A 22,592-nucleotide genomic window follows, 5' to 3' on the forward strand; every position below is an offset into this window, starting at 1 on the left:
TTTGACAATCTGCATATGTTGTAAAAAATTCTTGCAGCTGTTGACATTCTTTTTCAATATTACAGCCCAGAATTATGACTTAAATAATTGGCTTTTAGGAATCACGGAAAATGCCATGTAAACATGCTTTAATGAGGATTATTTATAGTAATTCCCTCCCTGTACTCAGTCACGGGGGCAGGCTTTAGTATCTAGTGATCCAACGAAGTATTTAAAAATTACTTTACCTAATGTCTTTAGATAAAACAAACAAATCTCACAAGCCCCTTTCTTCACCTCTCCCCTAATTCTTGAACTCCAAAGTCTAAAACTCCACTTGGGAGTTAAGAATTGGAAGTCCTACAATGTTTGTAAATTAACAAATTTATTTGATTTTCTTTACAGATTGTTTGACTTTTGAGGACAAAAGGAGCTTCTTTTGGTTAAATTAAGTCCTTTAGTCAGTTGAACACCTTGTAGAACCTTTACTTGGAATGTTAATTGATTAAACATCACTTTAAAGAATACAAATCCTTTGTTATACATAAGTAAATTCCATACAATAGACATGTAATCTTCTCTATCCCTTCCAGGTATATGGAATGAAATATCTTCTTCTTTAGAAACTTTGTATTTTTCCTTGTCTGCATTATAATACTGTAATATTCTAATTTCCAAATTCAAGATACAACCTGTACATGAAAAGAGTAATCATCAGAACTGATTAATTTCAAATCAGTCCAGCAAGTCATATTAAATGGAATCAATTAATTATTCTAACCAGTTTAAGGATAAAGTATTTTGTAGAGATTTTCATCAAAATCAGGTATGTAGTACCTCTGTTATTGTTAAAGCAGTGGTGAATTTTGGCTGCATCATCACAGTCACGTCTCGTTGCACAAATGGGCTCCAGCAGATGACACAGCAGCATCATGCTGATGCACCCAGCTCTCACCCTGTGTATTCATTTAGAAAAAGCATTATTTTATTTAGTTTCTCTGCATAGGGGAAGATTTGAAGAAGGAGAAGGGTTGTAAGTAAGAGTATTTGAAATTTTTAGTAAGTTGTTGACTAGCAGCACCTGGCAGGATGTCTCACAGGACTCAACCAAAAACCACACTCCTAAATGTCCTTGAAAAACAGGAAAGAACAACATCTAAAATTTTAGCAGCATAAGGATCTTGGACAAAAAAGTGGCCATCAACATGAATGTGGTACTGAGAGGCTAAGGGATACTGTGGGATTCATGTTAGCTGTGATAATGAAGGTTTTCCTGAAAGCTTGAGGACTTCTTTGCTACTTAGAACTGCAGGTGAGATAAAAGGAATATATCAGGATGTCTACTCATATTTCTTGTTGGGAAGAGACACAGATAAGAAATACTTATTGTTTGAGTAATCACATTTATTGTACATGGCTGATAGTTCTTGCTGATACAGTGTGTTTCATTCAGTATATGCACTAAATAATGCCATGCTGTCCAGAAATTATCTGTTGATCTTCAGAATTGTATTCTGCACTCATTTGGTGATTTGCTTGTGTGTTCTCTGGAATTGGAGTCAGGCTGGTTTTAGGATGCCAAAGCCATTGCAACTTCTCAGTTTTTGTTTTCACTCCCCGTTCTTTTTTTATCCAGCCATTGCAAGCTGGCTCATCCTTCTGAAACCTCTAAATATGAATTGTGAGGAAAGAATTTCAAACAGTGTGGCTATAGTTGGGACTTGGAACTTCACCAGTATTTCATTGTACCCCAAGATACAGAAATTTAATAAAAACTTCTCCTTGCCATGTACTGTGGTTACATAGCAGAGCTACCCTTTCTGCATTTTTTTCTTGAAATGTCAATGAAATAAGAACAAAACAGGTATTTGGAACAAAACCTTCTGGAAGGAAGATCAGGTAGCCTAGGAGAAGATTTGTCAGGGTTTTAAAATGGATTAGCTGGCAATCCAAAATCTGGCAAAGAAGGCTTTCTCTGTGACTAGTTAGCTGGATGTTGCTACTAGCAGTGATTTAGAAGGCTGTGGAACAGAAAGGGATCATACCAAGATTTCCTAGAATTTGTACCAAAGAAAGAATTTTGCTGGAAGGCAATACTAGTACACTTCTGATTCTTTGGTCCACACAGCAAGCTCAAGGATGTCTTCTTTCCTCTGGTTGTGTTTGCCCTGCCAAACAGTTTTTACAGAGAGCAGGAGTTTTTTTAAGGACATCCAAACATGCCTCTTCAGCTAGATGACCAAATAGTATGTTTTGGCAGTTTACTTTTTCACTTCTGTAACCAAAGTTGGAGGAATTACCTCATGGAGTTCTAACCTTCTTATTTCCTGAAACCATTTAAAAATTCTAGAGAAAAGTATCAATTCAGCAAGCTTTAAGTCTGAAGGGTTCTGAGGGAAGTTCTACAGTTGCCAGTTCAAAATTGGTTTACTGTTTCTTCCATTGTCTTTATCTCTTCAAAAAATGCTTCATGCTTGTTTTCATTTGGATTCTTAGAAAAACAAACATTTCATTAATAATCAAGAAATTAATTTTTAATAAATTTTTTGCAATAAACAGTTCCCACATCTCCTGTGCATTGAACCACCAAAAAGTGTAAGATTTCTAATAAAATCTGTACCTGTAGGAAAGAGGTGGCTGCTGTCAATGCACTGCTAAGTACGATGAAAACGTTTAAAATACTTAACATTAAGTTAAATAAAAATATTGGGTTTTATATGTTTTCCTTTTTCATAGTTTAAATATTTGTATTAGAATATATATTCCGGTGACGGATGCTGTCTCAGAGGCAGCACTTTACTAAATCAAGCAGTCTTGAAATCTCAGAGTCTCTTGGGCTTTTCGGGCTTTGTAGCAACATTCTTCCTTGATCACACAGATTTGATGTGTTAATCAAGGTGGACACTGCTCTACAACATGCTACTTAATCATGCACAACATATGTCTTTCAGTTTCCCAAATTTGCTTCAAGTATTCTTTTCTGTGAACTGTATTATCCTTGAAATTACTTTATCGCTGTATTTTTCTTTTTCCCTCCAGAAAAATGGGATATTTCTGATGACTTCTCTAGTAACATGATTTTTTTCATGATGTGCAGTGTGCCTAATTCTGATTGTTGTTTCAAGGTTGATTTTTGGATTAAGCAATTTCTACAACAGCTTCCATTAATGTTGTTAAAACTGCACTACTCTTTGAAACGTAACTGAAGATTTACATTCCAGCCTATTAAGGAACAGAGAGGTCTGGCAGTGGAATTGGCAACGAGGGATTTTAGGTTCTGTCAAGTTCACCAGCACAGCTAATACAGTGCATCATCTGTGCCTGAGAGTGGAAAAGCCCTCGCTGGCCGAATTCGAGATTCAGAACCTTTTAGTCAGAATTTCCTCAGAGAAACCCACAAAACGCCACTTGTCATCCTTGAAATTCTGCAGCCATTGCAGGTCATCCCAGAAATATCCTCTTCCAGCAGCTTACACTTGTTTCATGGATCCAGAAATGGGGCTGCACCAACAGAGCTGATCCAAGAAAACTTCCTCCAGGAGCAGCTGGTCGGTGTCGTTCATGTTGTCCTTTGGTGCAGCTGTGCACAGACCTTTTGGCAGGTGCCCCTGCCAAAAGTGCAGGAAAGCTTTTCAGTAATATCAAAGTTGGCTTAAAAAGCCTGAAGCTGTCCTGCAGCAAGATGTCAAATATGTATTGAAGAGACCCCATTTTGGGCAGTTGGTGGAAAATGCCTCTGCCAGGGGCAGTGCTACAGCCAGGCAAACATGGGCTTGGGTTCCCAGGGGCACCTGTGGATGCATTGGACATAGATATAGATACAGAAAATTGGCACCAGCTTTCTTGCCAATAATTTCTGTCTGTGCTGGTTGAGCATGCTCGTTTTTCTTTATCTATTTATTTAGGGGTTTTGGGATTCTTTCAGTTGTGCTCTTTCCTGAAGGTCTCTTGGTTCATTTCCATAAACTTTCTAATTGCTTTGTTCTTTTACCCCTGCTGTAACTCTTTGTGAGAGTAATATTTTAGGATTTTTGACTTGGTTTGATGTGTATAGCACAGCACATGGCTCCTGGTGCTGTCTGTATGTAGTTCATGTTTCCATGTGCAGTTACCCTGTCCCTTGTACAGATCTTTCTCTGTAAACACAGGCTCTTTCAGTCTGTGTCTGCCAGGCTGTGATGCCAGTCAGCAGCAGTCCTGCCCTCCAGCGTATTTACCACTCTCCCAAATTTGATGTCAGTCAGAAATGTGATGAAGATGCATTTCATGCTATTTTCCATGTTGTTAATGAAAACATTCACCACAGTATCAGGCCCTGAAAACAGGATTCAGAGCCACCTACCTGCTAAACCTTGAGCCTGACAGTGCAGTCAGTTTTCCACTATTTCCTGAGACTTTCTCTCCCAGCTTGTCCCCAAGGGTACCAAAGGAGCCTGCAAAACGCAGGCTGTTCTTTCCTCAGATACACAGCTCGGTATTTCATTGAAGAAATGAAATGTTTTCCTTGGTCAGCTGGTTTTTTGTGTTTTAAATCACTTTTGGGTTCTTTCTGTGTCTGGAAATGCTGTCTATGGGGACTTGCTCCCTACTGTCCAGCCTGTAGCTCCCCAAACCTGTTCCTTGCCTTCTTTGAATTATTGTAGGTTTTATTTCTGATTCCCCAGAAAATCAGTTGGCAAGAGACTGAGTCTCCCAAGGGGAGAACCTTGGGGATTAGAAGTTCTCTTTCCTAAGATGATGTCATTGAGGGTTCTTAGCATAAATAAAAAATTATTTTGCTATCACATGCTATTCAGTGGAAAATTTTCAGTGAGCCCTACTTCCAAGTTACATTTCATCAGACACTATTCAGTTTCTCCATGGTGAACTAGACCCAAAATCTTTTGGTAACTGCTCTGAACTGAGCGTCGGCTCATTGCACGACAGAAGATGGATGTAAAATTCCATTTCTATCCAAACATTTTTCTTCTAAAGTGAAAAACTGATTTTTCAGTGAATCACTTTACATACCCATATAAATCTGATTTTTTTTTTAGGAGTTCGTTCCTGTTAAGTTGTAAAAGTTGTATAGAATGTGTTGTGATGATGTGACACAGTTTTATTAAAAGTATGTGAAATTGGAAAATAACATGGAACTTAGAAAAGAACAGTAAAATTAAGCAAGGTGAATGTATTTGTACATATTTGAAAGTGTACATATATTTGAAAGTTTTTGCTTTAAAATTTAGGAGAGGAAATGCTGCTGGGAGTAAGGATGTGTCCTGTGTAGTTGTGAACTGATTTGTTAACATGTAACTGGACTATACTGTAATATGACATCTATTTTAATAGTTCTTTTAATGTCCTGAGCATTTCTCTGTTGTTCCTTAACTCAATTAAACAGGCTGCCTGTACAGCAGTTTACAGAGTATCCTGGGTTAATGTTTTGCAGTGGCTGCAGAAGTGTTTTGGTCTTCTAGGGCTCTAGGAGTACACTGCAGTTCCTAGATACATTATCAATTAATCACCCCCTCCAACTGAGCAGTTAATGGATATTGATCACTTTTTTGTCATGAATTGCAATGTATTCTATCGTTTGAGTGTTGTTTGTCAAAACTTTTTACAAATTGCTCTGCAGGACCTTGTATCACAGCTGGTGTAGTTTAAGGTTTGGACAGAGTCACTGTGAATGAAGCCCTGCTGTGAAATAAAAGTCAAAAGGCATCTTGGCATCCCAACCATTTCCTTGGGAGAAGATTACAGCCTGAGTATGTTGAACTTTATTGCCATGGGCCTCATGACAGTATTCAGAAACATGCATGGCATTTCTGTTAAAGAAACTCAGATGTGCTGAGACGCGAGGGATGGCATTCTTGTTTTTATCAGTATCTTGCAAAAAAAAGTTACATGTTTTTAGGCTTCTGGGGTACAGAAAAATACAGTGACAAATGTGTAATTTATGCACATAAAAATTGAGGTTCCTGATCTCCTAAATGTAATTTGTAAGGAGGAGGAGGAAATTATTAACCCCAAGCCTAGACGGAAATGTGTTTATTGAGAAAGCGTGGGGGTTGGGGGGGGGCTTGACAGCTCTTCTTTGAGTGAAATGTTGTTTCTTGTTTTCACTTGCTTTGAGATCAGGAGTAGGATGGGGCTGCATAGAGAAAGTCTGCTGTATTTGCTAGCTTGTGAATGTGTGGAATAAAGCAAAAGGAAACTTGAAAATCATTGACCACTATGTGCTTGTGTAATTGCGTCTGAACTGCCTTGATTGAATCCTGTTCCTTATACCACTGTGCTTCAAGGGCAGGCAAATTTATGATGATTCAAGGCCAGGTGAAGACAAACCTGAAGTTCCTCCGGAAGTAAAGTACCTCTAAAATAAAACTGGGTCTCCTGCCTGGAATGGCAGCTCTACAATATCTTGCATCCTGTTGCTGGCAGGATAAGTTCCTTAATTTAATGGTCTTGCAAAGGCTCCTGATGAGGCAGAAAGACCAAAAGTCAAAACAAATCAGTGAGGATTATCCTGGCCTGGGTGCTGTTCTTCTGCACTGGCATCACTCTGTGATGACCATAGAGGGTGAAGAAGGTGTGGCAGAATTCAGAGCATGGGTCAAGTCTGTGATCTGGACTTTGTGTTTAATTACTGCTGTCAGCCCAGGGAGCAGTATGAGAAGCTGCTCATCAAAAGCCCAGAGAGCTGATCAATCTGGAAACCACAGACAAGTAGTGTCCTTGTCTTGGTTTTATTAACTGTGAATCCCTGCACCAGCGATTAGGCAGAACAAAAATAAAAATAAAAGCTTGTGTTAATGAGCGACACATGAAAAGTATTAGGGTCATTTATGAAGGAAGAGTTCGTTTTTGCAAATTAATACTTTTGAAAAGCTCCTAATGTTCTTATCAAGACAAGAAGTTTTAAAAATAATGAGGATTTTCTTAGGGCAGTATCTCCCAAGTTTTGAGTTTGTTCTTATAGTTCTATCAAAACTTAAGGCAACAGGTAGTGAGCTCTGTGGACTTTCTCAGTATGTTTGCTTTTCATCCTGTTTTTCAGGTCCCAGAAGTGTTCCACTTAATAAAATTGTAGCTGCTTCAATAAGGTTTGATTTCACCTTTATCAGCAAAAACAAAGGAAAAATTTGGTCCCACTGTAAAGCAAAGCAGCAGCTGGTATTGGTGGTGACTTCACTAGACAAAGCTCTATATGAATAGTAGCAAGAAAGTAAATGCATATGGATTTTCACTGAAAAAAGCAATTTTGCTTATGAGTCTAATAATAAGATTTAAACTTTCTTGTGAAGTTAATTATGTGATGCTAGTAAAAGTAATATAAGTGATTATTATCACATTGGCATTTATTTCAACAAACTGTAATTTTAACTATGGCTTTATCTGTGAAGTTAAAACTTTTAAGTTAAATACTTTTTAAAGTTATTTTGGAAATTCCAAGTAGGACTGTGGTTTTTCAAGACAGCATATAATTATATTAGCTATAATCAGATATTGTTAAATTAATTGTCAGTTTATTTACTTGCATTTTTGATTCTGCAAGGATTGAATATAAAGGACATTGATGGTAGCATCAGTTTACATAGAAGATGTTTTCTTTGCTCAAAACTCATTTGTAATAGTTCAATTGCATTTATTTTGTATTTGTAGATGAATGAGTAAAATCTGTGCAGCTTATCTAATAAAAATGAAAAATTACCTCATTAATATTAAGGTATAGTTATTAATAACACTGCAGTTCCACCTGATGAATCTCTATTCCTTTTAGCAAACAAAACAATTTTTCTAAGCTGGGCTGTTGAATTCTTATTACTACAAAAGTAGTAGCTTGTGCATCAGGATTGACAGTTCATATTTTCAAAATATAAACTGCATCAATAATAAAAATTCAGTGATTCATTAAAACCCTGCCCACATAATACATCTGTAAGAATTGGGATTAAAGCCTGCCACCAGTGAAGTAATTTGTTGAATTTGTAAGTAATGTTTCACCTGCAATTTGTAGCTGATGTTCTGCACATAGTTACACGTGCTCACTCAACTGTTCTTGGGTTAGTGCTTTAAAAACACTTCTGACCCTAAAGTTTCTGGCTTTTTTTTTTTTTTTTTTTTCTGGATTCGTTTTGAGCTTAGTCCTGCAGGGTGATGAATGCTCTTCGTATGTCTGAAAATTGACTTCAGTTATTCTCAGGAGGGACAGTGCAGTGTTGAGCAGCATTTTTAACACAGCATGCACGCATCCTCCTGTGCTGCCAAAAAGGTATGGATCAAGTGCTGCCATATTCAGCTTTTTAGTTTGGATTCACTGCATGCTACAGTGATTTCATGTGATAGTCAGGCCTGTGGGGAATTCAGTGTATTTGTGGTGTTCCTGAATGTAAGGCAAAATTGGATCCCAAGTTTTTAGCATACTTGGATTTCTGCAGATTATTAAAAATGTGATGTCTGTTTGAAAAGCTTAGTGCCTAAAGCAGAATGGGTTTTAATGCAGGAAAATACTGTATCAGGTAGCAGTTAATGAGAGAGACTATCAAGATGAATTTAAGAAGAAAATTCCACCTCAAATGTTATCTAGATGTTCCATACATGTCTTCTAGATTTTTATCATGTGACTAAGAGAAAACAGAAATCCCTAAGTGTAAGTTGTTGTTTAATGAAGGAAGAGAGATAATTTTTGTGCACTGGCACAGTGCTTCACTGGCTTGGGCTTGCTCTTGTGGGATATCAGAGGGAACTTAACAGCATTTTTGGACCTGCATGTCCAGGAGCAGATCAGGGGAGATCTTTTCCTGGGGTGACTTTTCCCAGCTGTTCATCACTAGGACCACACTGCAGAGGGTATCTCAGCTTCGTGGTGGTGCACACTTCCTGATGGTCTACAATTCCTGATGATGCACAGTTCATGATGATGTACAATTCATGATGGTGCACAATACCTTGTTTTCCAAGCAAGCATTCCAGGCAGTGCCTGTTCTGAAGTCAAGAGTGAGGAGCAGAGCTGCCTCTCTCCTCCAGTGCCAGAAGCCTAAGCCACCTACCAGATTCCAAAAGCCATCAGTGTTCCCCCATATCAGCCCCATGTGTCCAGCCAAGCAGCCAAAATCTGTAACTTCCAAGCTCTCAGATCTGCAATCTAATGACAGTATGGAACCACCAAAGTTTTGCTCCATATTTAAACTGACTGGCGTATAAAAATAATTCACATGCGTTGTCGAAGTAAGTGATGTAAAGAAAAACATTCTCATTTATTATTCACTTGTCAATTCAGTGTAGCAAAGCTATTTTAAGTGTACATGAATTCCTGTAACCTTTCCAAGCTGCTACAGAGTTCAGCAACTGTCTGGATATAGGATCAGTATGGCCAGAGCAATGTGCCAGGTTTTCACTCAATTAGGCATGGATTCAAAGCAGTACTCTGCATATCTCATGGTGGAAGTCTGTATTCCACTGTCAAAGGACGTTGGGTTTTTTTTTGGTGATTAATTTGCTGAAAATAATTTTTGTTCCCTAGATGTGTTTCAGCTTCATTTTGTGCAAATTAGGTGGAAAAACTTTGATTATTTTATGGTATTTGATTTTTCTCTACTTCTGTAGCAGCAGTAAGAGCATTTTTCACAATTGGTAAAGGCATTATATGTAAGGCAGCTGGATTGCATTGTTTCAGGGGTCTAAATTAATTGCCTACAACACATATATGACATTTCCAGTACTTTGGTTTGTCTGTAAAATTGAGAAGCTGAGATTTTAGTGCAACATCTCTTTTATCTATGGCATTCTGTCTTGCAGCTACAGTGCAAGTGAACAATTAATTAATTCCACTCATCTTAAAACAACAGTGTTGTACTTTATTTCTAACTGAGATAATTTTGTATTCCTTGTCATATAGAGGAAAAGAAAAAAAATATATAGAGAGAGTACTTCCACATTACAAGTCCATGTACTGCTGACATGGAATATGTGGAGAATTTCATATTTGAAGGAAGGAATGGAAAAATAATCTAATGTGTTGTTTATATGGTGATGATATATATCTTTGAGACATATGTTAGCTCTTGGAGTATTGAATGCTCTCTAGGTGAAGATACATTGCTCAGTTTTTATAAAGATATTTTTATGTATATTTTGGATAAATGCCCGAACTCTTTCAAATAATTTGAACTGAGGGATTAAGTAGGTAACCTAAAATTGAGGATGGATTATTTTATACCTGGTTATAAATAATCACATACAGAAATAAGATACATTTTTCTTTGAAAGCTGTTGCACATTTCTAAAGATTGGAAAAGTCAAATTTTAAGTGGGAAGTGTTCTTGTTAAGTGAAGAAGTAGTAAGAATATTTATCATATTTTGAACTGAAAATATGTATGCTAACTTCCAAATGGGGATTAAGGATGTGGATAACAATAGGGAATAATGCAGAAATGGAAAATTGAAAGCAGCTGAGGCTGTGTCCTTTAGCCTTATGCTCTGAGATCTTACAAACTAATTTGGGTTTGCTATATACATATTGCAATACCAAGAGGCATCATTGGAACGTTTACTGAGTTTTTCAGTGTCCATTTTTGTTAGTTTTCCTCTACCAGATTGGAAGTGTGTTATGAAGTGTGAGCACTTGCCAAACTCATGTTGTCCATGCACAGTTAGCATTCATGCATTTGTGCAGAGTTAGACCCATTGGAATACTCAGTAACACGGTGCAGAAATAAACCTTCACAACTGTGAACTTGTTGTGTCCCTTTTCAGAATTTATGTGTAAGCAGTTTTCTAACTGCTGCTGTATTTAACTATAATGGACATTGCTGTTCCATTTAGGTGAGCTTGATTGAAGCAATAGAAGATGAAGGATTTGTTATTGAGAAATCACAAAGGTTGAAATAGACTTTAAAATTATGAGAAGCAAAATAGTCTTGTGATGAGGTTTTTTGGTCTGTTGTTTTGAACCTGCAATCCACATGACTGCAGCCATTTAAGAACAAAAAATGAGATTAATACAAATGACATCCTAATAATCCATACCATTGTTGGTTTTATAATGCAGATTTCATATTTCTGCTATCACAATTGGCTGGTGCCAGTTTTTTGCTAGTTCTGTTTCAGATAACTCTGATATGTTGAAGGCATAAATGTAAAGTCTGGCAGAGGAACAGTTGAGATATATCAATGTTGGCATTTGGTCAGTTGTTACAGTTAGTAGGAGTGGTTTGAGTTGCAGAGTGCCCACTGTAACAATGATGTTAAAAATTTTAAAATTAATTGTTCAGCTGGAAATGCTGATTGTCCTTTGATCATCCAGGGGCACAACGGTGATACATTTGTCAACTGTACAAGTATGTGCATTTTTGTGTTCTTTAGTGATGGCAAAGAGCTGCTGAAAAACACCTGATCGCTTTTTTAAAAAGTATAATTTTTAACTCTCTTTGGGTTTTTTTTTCTTCTTTTTTTTTTTTTTATGGTCATAAAAATTCAAGTAGTTTGTTTTTTAAATATCAAGTTACATTCCAATTCTGCTTTCTTTTAAAAGACTTCCGTAATAAAATCACAACTTTCATCAGCACAATTACTAGTTGATTTACTTTGGCATACCCTTTTCTGCCTAGAGAGACATGAATGACACACTTGACTGTTGAATGAGGTATTCAGAGACTTGAAGAGAATGGGTTTTCATCTTCTTTTAAAGTTAACCTTGTGCCAAACTTTTGTAAAGGCTGTGGAGGTGATTATTTCATATTGCATAAATGACACCTCCTTCACGTAGATGTTTTGAAAGGGCATTCTTTGGTCATCACATCACTTCCACTTTAGTCACGTTTGCTCTTGACCCAAATGGAAGCAAGCTACCTTTTTATTGTTTCCTAAATGAGGAAAACTTTCCTTTTTATGTATAAACTATGTCAGTGCATTTGTGTTTCAGACATATGAACGAGAAATTGGCTAATAAATTTCTAAAGTGGGAAGAATCGCAGCAATACCTGTCTAGGAGAAATCATGAGAAAATAGATTGATAGATAGAAAGATATGTATGTATATGTATATATATGTGTGTGTGTGTGTATACACACACACTCATAAATACGTGTTATCTTTACATGATATCAAATGCTTAAAGGTTCCATTGTGTGTCAGGAGGATGCCACAAGGACTCCAAAAGGCAGGAATGAAATTACAGTGCATAAAATGGTTTTGCTTATTTTCTTCCTTGTTTTTTCTTGCAGGATTGTTCATCTTCAGAAGAATACAGCATTGCTGCAGCATTGCTTCCCCTGACAACTGCCTTCTATAGGGTAAGTTCCTATTGCAACCACTGCTATTTTGTATTTTGTTTTTTACACCACATTGTTAAAATGGGGAAAGAGATGACAGGCAGGAAGATTAATTCCTAAAGCTTATTAATGTCAATGGAAATCATCAAATAGACTGATATGGACATTACTCTAGGACACTTATTGATGTTGGGTCATTAGGCTTATGAGACATATACCCAGAACAAAATGCAGGCTATATGGTGGGTTAGAGAATTACCATTGAATTATATTTAGTCACTAAAATAATAGAATAATTTCTGATGCTACTATGTAAGAACTATTTATTGCAGTACTACTGTGTTTAATTTGGCAGGTTAAACATGCACAGGCCAATATAATAAAATGGTCACTGTAGTACACTTGGCCAATAAAGTACTTGGCCAAAAGTACAATGAAGTTTCCAGTCTGTGTAGTTAATTTTAGAGGATATTGTAACTCGGTTTTTTTAACTGTGTATTTGTTTTCATTTTCTTGTTTTGGTTTCTTTTTTAGGGGGGGAAATTACATAATGTTTGATAGTGGATAGAAATACAATATGATAGTAAATACAAATAATGTAAATTTTGTAAGTAATTATTTCAGAAGCAGAGCTCTTGTAGTATGACTGTGTTTATTTCAATTTCCCAATACAGTAGTGTTTTCACCAGTTCTGGGTAGCTCCAGTCTTGCTTTTTAGGATGTTCATACCTGAGGAGATAAGTTCAGAATGTGGACTTGCTTGCAATATTAAATAAACTTTGCTTAATGTAAATGTTGCTATGCAACCAAGTTTAGGAAATAAGTGCTTAGCCATTGATAATTGGTACACTGCGATAGTGCAAAACAGTAATTGTTTGACAGCTTATCTACACATTAATAATACAGCAATTGAAAAATGCAACCTTCCACCTTTCAGAAGGCCACGGGGCATTTATGAGTAGCCAGAAATGCAGAAAGTTCCCTATTTTAGCTGAATGGAAAACAAGGTTTCTGCAACAAAATAGCTACAAGATCAGTCAGTCATTCTTAGTTTAAATTATATGTTCTAATCAATTTCTGTTTTTTTTTTAAACTAGAAAAATATTCTGTCATGTTTTAAGAATAAAAAATGTCAAACTTTACCAGTCATAGAAACCTGAATCATCTGTTGAAAGCAAGAACAATTTTGACAAACTTAAATGTGTAGAAGATTTCCTGACATTTCTTATTTAAACTAGTACTTAACAACATATATGGAGCATGAAGTGGCAGAGTTTTTTCCTCTTATTGAACTGTAAAAAGTTTTATTTGAATGTGTTTTAGTTTGTAGCTGTACATAATACCCCACAACTGCTCTTAGGGAAGAGTGTACAGGGTATTTTCATTCTCTTATGTAAAGTAGCATGGTGAGATGTTAAGTTTTTCAATCCCAGCAAAAATTGACTTTCTCTCATCTTTAGATCCAAGTTTATCTTTCTCTGTTCCCTCTGTTTTGAGTCTTTCAGTAGAAGAATTGTTGTTTCACATTTGCTGCTGCCACAAATATTTAATTTGAGGGAAGAGATAATGAGCTATAGAAATTTCCCTCTTCCCTATTTTATTCTTACTAGTGCATAAATTCTACATTTTCAAGAAACTTCTACTTTCTTTTATTTTCTGGTTTTTAGTTTTGTTTGTAAGAATAGCCAAGAGAGTCCACGTAGCTCCTTACCTTGAGAGGTACACGGAGTGTTTTGGGGTGTTGGAGCAGTTTGGTTAGATTCCTACCTTGGTAAAGTTTGATCAAGTAGGCAAAAAAAAAAAAAAAAAGAAAACAAAAAGCGACTTTTAAATGTAGTATCAAGAGTTTTGAAAAAAGCTTAAACAAGTTTTGATTTCACCATCAAGCAGAGCAAAAATCTGGATTGAATATAAAATATATTTAAGTAATTTCATCTACACACTTGTATTTTTTGGTAGAGGTACCAAGATCTCACACCATTTCTCTCACAGAAAGTTCTCTGAAATCTTTTTTTAATAGCCTGGGCTATTTAACTCTAAAAATACACTCAGGAAACTGTGAGTCCCTTGGTGGAAGAAGCATGATGAGTTTTTTAATGTGCCTGACCTGAATTAAAAATTAAAATAACCTGACTATTAACTTGCAAAAGCCAGCTGTTAATGCATAATAGAAAAAGAATTTTGTTTTTCCCAGATCTAATCCTCAGGTTCAGTGATGGTCCCCTTTGGTATGTCCCATTAGATACAATTCTTTGGCAAAAGTACTTATTTTGGCATACAACTATTCATACTAAACACAAACTGACATGCTGTTCGGAACATAAGATTATTACACTAACTTTGCAGTGGTTAGTTAAAATTCAGATTAACAGTTTAAGGTTCAGTTTGAATAAAACTTATACTTCTGAGTAAACTGATTCTTTTTGAGTAAAAATTAATACTTTTTGGAGGATCTTTCAGCTTCTCTAGAGGTTTTCAAAATTGTGTCATAGACTAGAGTGAATATATTCTACCTGGCATGAGCTTGTGCTTCAACACGAAGAATTATCTTACCTCTGCCTCATGATTTTGTTGATGCTTCCCAAGGATGCAGCAGTGCCTGGCAGAGTGCAGTTGTTTTATTGGTGTTTCTGTTCTCAGAAGACCATGTTTGATGCCAGCAGCCTGTTAAATCTCATTTCACCCCCCCCTTTTGAGACTGGACAATGTTCTTAGTGCCAGGAATAGACAGGAATTGTGCATCTGACAGTGGCACAGGGTTCCATTTGTCTGTACATTGGTGTCATTGCACAGGCAGCGCTCCAAGTCAAGTCATCGTGACAAAATCTCTAGTAAATGTAAAAGTAGAGTTCTAAGAGTCTATACAGGTCAGTCAGTCTGATATTTTACCATCTTTGTTTGCTGTAGCATTTTGATGGGAAACCATGATGGGATTTCATGTTGCAGCATTTCATTGTTAGTGTAATTCCTTTTCCTTCCAATGAAGTAAAGTTACACAACTTTACAGTTCCTTTATGGAAAGACTGTTGTGTTCATGAAATGTTAGGTTTCATTTTCTTTATCCAAGACAAAGCAGAGCACAAATGAAACAATTACCTGTTCTTCCCAAATAATCCACTGTATTTTACTGAACACAATGCAGTCACAAAATATTTGAGGTGTATAAATAATGAGAAGGACGTGGTTTTGTTTGCATTCAGCAGAAAAGCCAAGAAACTGAGCTGTAACACAACTGAAAACTTGGAGGTGATGTTGGTAAGATTCTGGAATGGTTGTGTCATGCATTAGCCTTGAGGGATTTTAAAATATTTTTGGTAGAACAACAGAAAATTTAAAGAGGGGAGCAAGTTGGCATGATGTAACCCATCTTGTCTTAATGCCTTTGCTAATTTAAAAACTAGTCTAGGGTATTTCTACACAGATCCAATTAAAATTACAAGAAACATCACGCTGTGTACAGCGTGCTAGGAACTCTTGGGATGTCTGGTGAAATTTCAGAATTCTCCCTGAAGTCTGGTGAGTGATCTATTGTGAAACTTGATCAGGCAGGATTTGATCACACTCTAAGTAAGAGCTGATGGGATTAAAGTCATAGACAGGAAGTCAGCACTGGTTGCATATTTGTGGCCTGGAGTAATAATTGAATTTTGCTAGAAAAAATAGTCCCTATGCTTTTTAAAATTTTTAAATATTGGACACAAGCTATTAGCAAAATGTGACTCATCAGTGACAGTGGACTTTGGTGTGTACTGCTAATGTCACAAAAACAAACAAATTTTTGCTTCTGGGTTAGAAAAAGGTTTTAGTTTACCGTTAGTAATACCGTTGGAATTTTGTTTAAAATTGAAACAATATAAATAAAATGTATTTATACGTGAAGATAAAAGAATTTTTCCATGTTTTCATGGTACCAGTGACCCATGCTTATTTGGTATGTACTCACTTCTTCTGTGTTTAAAGTGGAAATGTAGTATTCCTTGGTGTATAAAGTGGATAAAGTGTATAAAGTGGAAATGTAGTATTCCTTGTTGCTGTGGAAAAGATGTCTTGTTCTACGTGTGGGAAGAGAGGAGGAGGGGAAGGGACCTGTTTTAATGATGTTTTCCTCGCATGAACTCGCGAGGAGCAGCCTGGCGCTTGCGCAAGCGGCGCTGTCCCCTCGGCGGGGCTGCCTTCCCTCCGTGGCTCTGGGTCCCTGCCAGGCTGGCAGGATGTGGTGAGCCCCACGCTGCCTTCTGGAGAGCAGCCAGGCAGGAGCATGGCAGGCTCCAGTTCCAGCCTGTCCTCGACAATGGCACAGCAGCAGAGCTGCCACCCCAAGCTCCCCAGTGCTGCCCCAGGCAGAGGCCACCTCTCCATCTGCCCTCCCTGGCAGCTCAGCTGATCCTTGGCGCTCTGGTCAGCCTCTCTTGCATCCCTCACACACTGAATGTTAGACGCAGTTGTGTTCTCCTCTCAACCTGATTGTTCAAATTATAGTAAAGTTTGCTACTCCTCAGGGCTCTTTTCCAAAATTTTATGACTAAAGTGTTGTGGTTAAACGGTATATGATATCTGCGTTCCCATACCTTTCTACCACATTGCATAGTCAACAGTAACACTTGCAAATTTTCTGTTGTTTGGCATTCAGAAGTGTTTACATAAAGGAAGTGGCATAATAAAAATACACTATTTTAAGAGTAAAGCTTTTTCTGTGTAGATGTTATGAATGGGCTTCCACATTTATAGACAAGCATTTCTTTAAATGGCAGTATTCAGAGCAGTATTATTTTTCAAAATCACAGGTTTATTAGAAAATTAGAAATTAATTAATTAATTTCTGAGTCAGTTTTTTTTAATGGTTTGATGTATGCTTGGAGAGTGCTGATCTAGTTTAGGCAAAAAAAAATGCAACAAAATGTCTCATAGTCTGGATGTATTACATTCAAACTGACATTTGTCTTAGCATGATAAACTGGAGACTACTTTAGAATTTTTATGTGACTAAATTATGTAATTCTTGGGAGGGAGAAAGGGAAAAACTGATTTTTTTAATTGATTTTTTAAAAAAATGCTTCTAAGCCACAAAATTTCAAATAAAATTTTGGTTGGATACTGATGTGAATTTTTTTGTAGAGCTTGAAATGGAATGAGAGAAATGAGTCTTCAGCTTTGCAGACTGGGGCTGGCTGAAATCCTTAGGATATGGCATCATTGGGCGTTCATCTGCATGGCTGCCCATTTTTCATTTGTACTCCATAGAATAGTTTATAGTATTTTAATCATTATCATGAACCCTCCCCTTCCAAGAGAGACCCAATTCAAGGTTAATTATGTAACAGAAGCTTCATAATTTGAAATGAGCTCTTTGTTCTGTAGCAGCAGCTGTGAAGTCACAGGGAAGATGCTCCATGAAAGGCTGATGTGGAAAATCTGTGATTATTGGTGAAGAGTTAATTGCATTTTTATGTCTTTGTCAGGCAAATTTTACAGTTAGTGTCAACTGGAATCAGTAGAATATTGGTCCACCTACTGTGGAAAACAGTGGAATAATTTGGTACTAACATTATCTCTGTTACTTAATGACAACATTATATTAGTATTTATTTTAGAATTTGTGTAAATACTAGGGAACTGCACAAAGCTACTGGATGATGCAGTTAATTTAGAAAAGCAAAGTGAGTGGGGTTTTTTGCATTCAACACGAATTTTGATTTTTAACTTTAATTTTTGCACAACTGTGATTGTTCCAAGTAATTCTCATACTCATCAGCATGCTTTTAGCCTCCTGGAAAGCTAGGAAGACTTTCTGTAATGTGTTACCTTTCTACACTGAAATATTTTCATCCTTGCACCTAGTTATTGTGCTTCCTTCTAAAACTTTCTATCCTACTCTGGTGTGCTTGGATTAAAATCACTTCTGCTTTAAAATTCTTCACTCTTGAATTGCTGGCTTTAATTTAGGAAACTCCCATCGTGAAAGACTTCCTTTATTGTCTTGGCAAGGAGTTTTGTCTGCTTCCATTAATTTTCTTTTTGTATCTCTATCCTGCCAGTTCTGATACTATCTTAGTCTATGGAAATGTTTTTGTGACTGAAATAGTATTAAGTAACATTGGTTTTAGTACTAAAATTATTTTATTTATCCATTGTCAGAAAGCTAATCCCTTTAATATAGAAACATATTTAAGTTGCCTGCTTAAAAAGAACATGGTTGTATCATGTAATGGATAATAGGGAAGAAGCTGAACCACAAAGGAACATTTCCAACATTATCAAGTGTGTATATGAGCATTATTTGCATTCCTGGAAAATCCAGGAGCCTTAATTGTGGACCAGAACTGTTGGTGTTACTTTTGTACTAAAAAACAGAAAAATGAAGAAACTTACCCTCAAGAGCTTACAACAAGTATTTGAAATAAGTAATAATACTTGAAGCCAGGCAGTTTGAGGCATTGGAAGGAAGCTGTGGAGTCATCATTATTGCTCATGATTCATGACAGTCATCATTATTCATAGTAGTAATCATTACTGTTGGTGATTCTGTGCACCAGTAGGTTAATTAGGGCTGAAGTTTTAATAGACATGGCCTAAAAGCAGGGGATTATCGACTTTTGAGAGAAAATAATGTGGTTACTTGGCAGGTGTTTATGAATATGAGTGGGATCATGGAAGAGCATTTTTAAGGCAATGGTCAAAGTTCTGTCAATATTTCTAAACACTCCTCCAGTCAAAAGTTTTATTATATCCATTAAAATTTATTTTCATATAAATATTATAGTTCAGTAAATTATTTTTGTAAAAGCAAACATACTTTTCATGTTACAACAGGAATTTGGGGACTCTTGTTAGTTATGATTGAGTACTTTTGCAGTATCCCTTGCAAACACAGGCACCCAAAAGTCATCTCTGATCCTTAAGATTTTAACTTGTGTACTTTGCTTCTGATAGATACATAATACATGCCAGTAGAATATATTTTATGTCTTTGTAGTGGAGAATATCTCACTTCCAAAACTATTTTAGGTGGGGGAAAAGGAAATTAAACAAGAAAGTATAATACAACATGTTAGCATATTAACAGGAGAGACTAACTAGAGAATGTTTTTAACAAGGAATTTAGGAAATCAATTACTGAGGTAACTTTGCTCTGTTGAAGAAGCTGACTTTCCCAGGATGATAACACAGTGGAAAAAATAATTTAGCAATCTGTAGTTCCTTTCCTTAGTGGTTTGTGGGAGGAAGTACTTGGTCAGGAAGAAAAAAAAGGCAATTTCCCCCAATTAAAATGAGACGTAATGATAAATTTTGTAGTAAATTTGTGTTACTGAGGAACTGACCACTATTGCCTAGGATAAGGAGGAAGCTTTCTGTTGAGTTTCTTCTGTATTAGACCACATCATTTGTAACTGATTTCACTTGAGCTTGTTTTCTAGAAATGATACATAACTCTGGTTTAAGACGTTTAATTTCGTTATTGCCCATCTCTTTACGTTGTTACTTCTAGGGGGGATTACATTGTTACAGAATTTCTGATTCACTTTGAATTTTCACCATGAAAGAATTTCTGGTGGCTTAATTAAAATCTAGTAAAGCTTCTGAGCTTCATATGAAGGAATGTAAATGAAGTAACAGAGTCCCCCATGCGTTTCCCATATGTGTAAGGTCAACTTTTCCTCCTCATCAGCACGTCCTTATCCCAGTAGAATGGAACTTTCTTCATGAAAACAATTTCCTTCACTGAGTTCCATTTCATTGTAGCATTATTATCTGATTTGAGCAGCATTATTTTATGTTTCCATGAGAGAGCAAATGCTTACAGATGGTAAGGGAGAGAAATTGCTGCTATATTTGTGTGTATTACCTGCTTCTCTGTGAATGTCTCAGTTGCCATCCTAGATAGCTCATCAACAATTTAAACTGAGTGTGACCAAAGAATTGAGGTATCACAAACACTTTTCTTATGTACATGTCCAAGTGATTTAAGCCCAAAATTGGAGTTTTTTTCTCCTACTCTTATTTTCATCCATATCCCTGCACTTTTTAACATTTGCTGCCTCTGTACACTTCACGACAGTACCTGCAGTTGGAATTCTTGAAGGGATGCTCTTCTTGACTTTCTCTGATTAATCACAGCTCTCTGAACTTGTGCATACCACATCAGCTCATTGTCATGAGTTCATAGCACTGTGGCAGGAAGCATTCACAGGGCAGGTGTGTGGCTCTCCTCTTCCTTGTGCCCTTCACATGCTGAAACTGCACCTTTCCATTTGTCAGAACTGTTCCTGACAGTTCCTGTTCTGTAAGGCACTTACATTCAGCATCTCCACAATCATTTTCTGTGTCTGTTGGTCAAACTGGATGTTGTTTGAGCTCTCAAATAGCTTAGCTCAGAGTGCAAGTTCAGTTTTCTTGTCCTTACTTTCAGAATTCTTCATAATATTGAGGTTCTTGATTTTGCCCATCCCCTTTCTTTCACCCGAACCATGTAGTATATCTATAATTTGTATTGCCAAGATGAGAGCTGCTGCTGTTAAAATTTTATGAATTTGCAGTTTATATTCTGTATTGTACCCTTACATCTTTCAAATTTGCTCATCATGTTCTTGAGGGCTACTTGAGAACTATTGTTTTAATAGTTTCTTCAGATAAGGAACTGCTGCATATTGACAGAAATTCAGAAATAATTTGACCAGTGAAGCCAGAGAAAGCTCCCACAGAAGAAGGAAAATGGTAATTAAAGAACTACTAGAATGAAGTGACAGAAGAACTTAAAGTAATTACTTTACTACCCCCTTGGGGGTTGCTCTATTTAGGTGGGCTTTAAGTTACATATCAGGTCATCAATAAGTCTAAGAACCATTATTTGAATCTAGATAAAACCCATCAACTTCTGAGATTTACAGGGTTTATTTGTTTCTGGGCACAGACCTGGATAACGTTGCTGTGGGTTGTTTTTGTGAATAGAGCCAATGCCACCATTCCAATGCTCTCACAGGTGCACACTCACTGCTGAACCACCTGATTCAAAATTCAGTGACGTTTTAGGATATTTTCAAAATAACTGTGTCAAAGCTTGAAAAAATCTTCAGATGGATTCAACACTTCAACTGAGAATTTGTGAAATCTGTATCTTAACTAATGGATTTAATCCACCAAAACTTTATAATGCTATATTGAGGGAGAAAAATCAAACTATTTCTGATCCATTTTGTGGAGTTTAGCTTATTTAAAACTGTGAAGTTCTGGTATGGAAATGTCTTCTCTTTTTTGTGGGATCTGAACATATGTTGTTCTAGACAATTTTAGTTTCCTTTCTGTCTTTGTATAACAAAACTATTTAAATATCTTCTTTATCTCTTTGGAGAAATAAGTATGTTATTATGTGTATTATTTAATATTACAGGGAACTTTGTAGCATATATCCATCTTGATAAATCTGTGTGGAAATCTGAGGTAATCTGCATGGCTTTAAGTAATGTCTAGTAAATTACACATGACCTTCAGGAATCTAGGATTAGAGATCATGAGTAATTAGATGTTTAATAACTTTTGCCAAAAAATGTATACAGTAAATAGAGCTCCATCCAGAATTACATCCCATTTTTGCAACATTCTAGAATTCTATTGCCCTCTGCTGGTTTAGTGTACCTGGCTGTGATTTGGTAGCGCTGAATTATGAGTGAATTGACCTTCCTTTTATTTTTCATGGTGAAATAATAGTAGATAAACAGTGTAATGGATCGTTTTACTACTCATTTTATTTTAAAATAGAAGTCAATCTTCAGTCTGGTTTGGTGGCAGGAAAGGGGGCAAATTGGTTTTTTTTTTTGCATTTGCCGAGATTTTCAGGTTGAAGATGAAGCTCAATTTAATATTTCACCATCTTTTTCTAGAGCAGTAAAACAGAAATTAACAGAACTTTGCAATTCTTCCTTCATGCTCTTATGACATTTCCCCACATTTGTGTGCACAATATGTGTGGGTATAATTTTATACTTTAGACGAAATAGGAAAGCTATCCATTGAACTGAATTTTTTGACTGATGTTATCCATGCAGCACACAGTCAGGCTTGAAAACATTCTCATGTACAATTATACTTGCTGGAGTATGTGTGTGTAACGGCTTTAAAGTGAGAGAGGGTAGGTTTAGAATCAAAAATAAGAATAAATGGTTAATCGCAAGGGTGTTGAGATGTTGAGGGAGGGTTGCCCAGAGAAGCTGTGGATGCCCCATCCCTGAAGTGTTCCAGGCCAGGTTGGATGGGGCTCTGAGGTGCCTGGGACTATGGAGGTGTCCCTGCTCAGGCAGGTGCTGGAGCTGGATGATCTCCAAGGTGCCTCCCAAGGCACCAACCCTGTGGTTCTGTGCTATGTG

At 36.6% G+C, this 22,592-nt stretch overlaps 1 protein-coding gene across 6 annotated transcripts in view; it reads left to right on the plus strand.

Annotated features, from left to right (window-relative positions):
• SBF2 (SET binding factor 2) overlaps positions 1 to 22,592 on the plus strand; it is a 230,887-nt gene that overhangs the window by 153,943 nt on the left and 54,352 nt on the right. For all 6 annotated transcript variants that reach the window (XM_030273779.4, XM_030273781.4, XM_030273784.4 and 3 more), the window contains exon 17: positions 12,187 to 12,255. In XM_030273779.4, coding sequence (XP_030129639.4) covers positions 12,187 to 12,255 — 69 coding nt within the window. The remainder of the gene's footprint in view (positions 1 to 12,186; positions 12,256 to 22,592) is intronic.

The sequence above is a fragment of the Taeniopygia guttata genome, chromosome 5 (genome assembly GCF_048771995.1).
Source record: "Taeniopygia guttata chromosome 5, bTaeGut7.mat, whole genome shotgun sequence".
Taxonomy (NCBI): Eukaryota; Metazoa; Chordata; class Aves; order Passeriformes; family Estrildidae; genus Taeniopygia; species Taeniopygia guttata.